General features: G+C 50.1%; 1 protein-coding gene across 1 annotated transcript; it reads left to right on the top strand.

The window, feature by feature from the left end:
• On the top strand, positions 1-1,665 carry LOC139219024 (claudin-23-like). The gene has a single exon (XM_070850796.1). It carries the CDS (start codon positions 35-37, stop codon positions 860-862), a length of 828 nt encoding a protein of 275 aa, XP_070706897.1. The 5' UTR covers positions 1-34; the 3' UTR covers positions 863-1,665.
• The last annotated feature ends 415 nt before the right edge of the window (positions 1,666-2,080 follow it).

Genomic DNA, 2,080 nt, shown 5'->3' with positions numbered 1-2,080 from the left:
GTTTGGGAGAGAGAAGACATCCTGCACAGACATCATGCCGCGGCGATCAACGGAGGAGTGGATCCGGTTATCCCTGCGCACCCCGGGCATCCTGATCTTCGGCATGGTCATGGCTCCCTGCGGGTGGGTGCTGGATCTGACGGCCACCGTGGCCCCGAACTGGAGGACCCTGAATAACCTCCCCAACTCCCCGTCCGACGAGTTCCTCCAGCAAGGCATCTGGGACATCTGCAGGACCACCACGTCCTCCACGAGGTCGGAGTGCAACCAGCAGGACACCGAATACTTCGCCCAGGAGATCATCCCGGTGGCGCAGGGTTTGATGGTGGCCTCCCTCATCGTGACTCTCATCGGGCTGGCCGTGGCCATCCCCGGGGTCCGCTGCTGGACAGACAGGCCTAACTGGACGGTGGCCGGCCTGGGGGGGCTGCTGATCTTCCTCTCGGGCGTCATGACCATCATCCCCATCGCCTGGTACACCCACATCCTCACCGAAATCCCGTCGGGGTCGTCGCTCGCAGACGTGCAGGTCGGCTACTGCATCATCCTGGGCTACATCGGCGGGATATTTGAAGTCCTGGGCGGCTTCGTCATGTTCATCGGGATCTGGCGTTGCTGCGGAGGGAAGAACCGAGGGGAGAGACGGGTGGAGGAGGTCATGGGCCAGTTCAACCACCAGAAGCCGCCGCCGAGACGCGTCGACGTGCCGAGCCTGAACCGGGCCCGGAGCAGCGCCAGCAGCAGCGTGCCCTACTCCAAGGACTCCCTGGATGAAGATGTGTCCTTCCCAAGAGCCAAGAGCCCCGCGGCCCGCTCAGTCAACACCTCCTACAGCGGCAGACCCTATGATGCCGACCTATGAGGGGCACACGACCCACATCTGGACACACACTAAAGCCCCGACCTGGAGACAAACATGACTATCTGAGAGGGGGAAGAGGCCATGACACTGAACCATGACTTTCTAACATGTAGTCAGTTAATATCTGTAATATTATTGTAGTGATAACAGGAGACACTAATCCCATAAAGTAGTTTAAAGCTGTCAGCTGATGGAGGCTATAAAACTAATATTGAAGGCTCATCATAGAACAGATGACTGCAGACTCACTATCAAGTGAAGCAGGATCATTTTTAATGTTTCATCATTAAGACTGTGGTACTTGGAGGCACACACCCGGAAGAGTTTAAGTTTAATGATGGGTGCACTGGCTCAGTGAGGGCTCAGCTGGGCTGTGATGAACACTAACATCATTATAATGAATGCCTCCAGCAGTGCAGCTACTGTCATGAAGGTAAAAATTGGGTAAATATAATAATGTGAGATTGAAAGTGAAGGAGGAACCTACCTTGTTTTGAAGAATAATGATATTGAGTTGAAGTTTACCGTGGCTGGTCTTTGATATTCTGCAAATTAAGCTGAACTCCATTTGTAAATAGTCCTCGCCTTTAAGGAAGCTTTTTTTTTCTGTGTGCATTAATGCACAAGCCATTTCCTTCCTCCATTCTTATGTAAATACTGGATTCTAATGCACTTTACAATTATGGCCAACCTGGTAGGACAGCAGGACGCCTGTTGAGAGAAGCATCCTGAGGTGATCAATATTGTCCTAATTGCTCTGTAATACAAGTGCTGTTTATTAAATGTGCACTGTGCTTTGCTAATGACGTAATTCTTCTTGTTCTGCATGGGTGGAGGTGAATGTGAACCATACGCACAATATTGAGATTTTCAAATTTTGCAGACGTGCTTGTTTAAAAAGTTTTAAAGAGATTTTATAACTGGAAATAGCCTTTAGAGCAAGAATCTGAAATGTTCAAAGTAATGTATTCTAGCAGCTGTGACGGCTTCCACAGAACGAGAGGGCAGAAGTCATTATGGACACTATTCAAACACACAGGCGGGCTGCATTTTGTCTTTCTTTACCTCCATGTCTGCTCAGTCTTAACCTCGTACATTTACTGACAATGCAGCCCGACCGGTCTGAGAGGTTGGCTTCTTAACCCATCTTGTCTGACAACATTACCTCTTCTGTTTAAACTGGCTGAACATTTCAAACAAGGCGACACTGTAATGAGC

Source organism: Pempheris klunzingeri, chromosome 19 (genome assembly GCF_042242105.1).
Source record: "Pempheris klunzingeri isolate RE-2024b chromosome 19, fPemKlu1.hap1, whole genome shotgun sequence".
NCBI classification, from domain to species: Eukaryota; Metazoa; Chordata; class Actinopteri; order Acropomatiformes; family Pempheridae; genus Pempheris; species Pempheris klunzingeri.
The sequence above is the reverse complement of the archived record's forward strand: the minus strand, read 5'-3'. Positions and strand labels throughout refer to the sequence as shown.

Excerpts from the sequence above, each read along its gene's own strand:
- LOC139219024 (XM_070850796.1), top strand. The coding sequence starts at position 35 with ATGCCGCGGCGATCAACGGAGGAGTGGATCCGGTTATCCCTGCGCACC.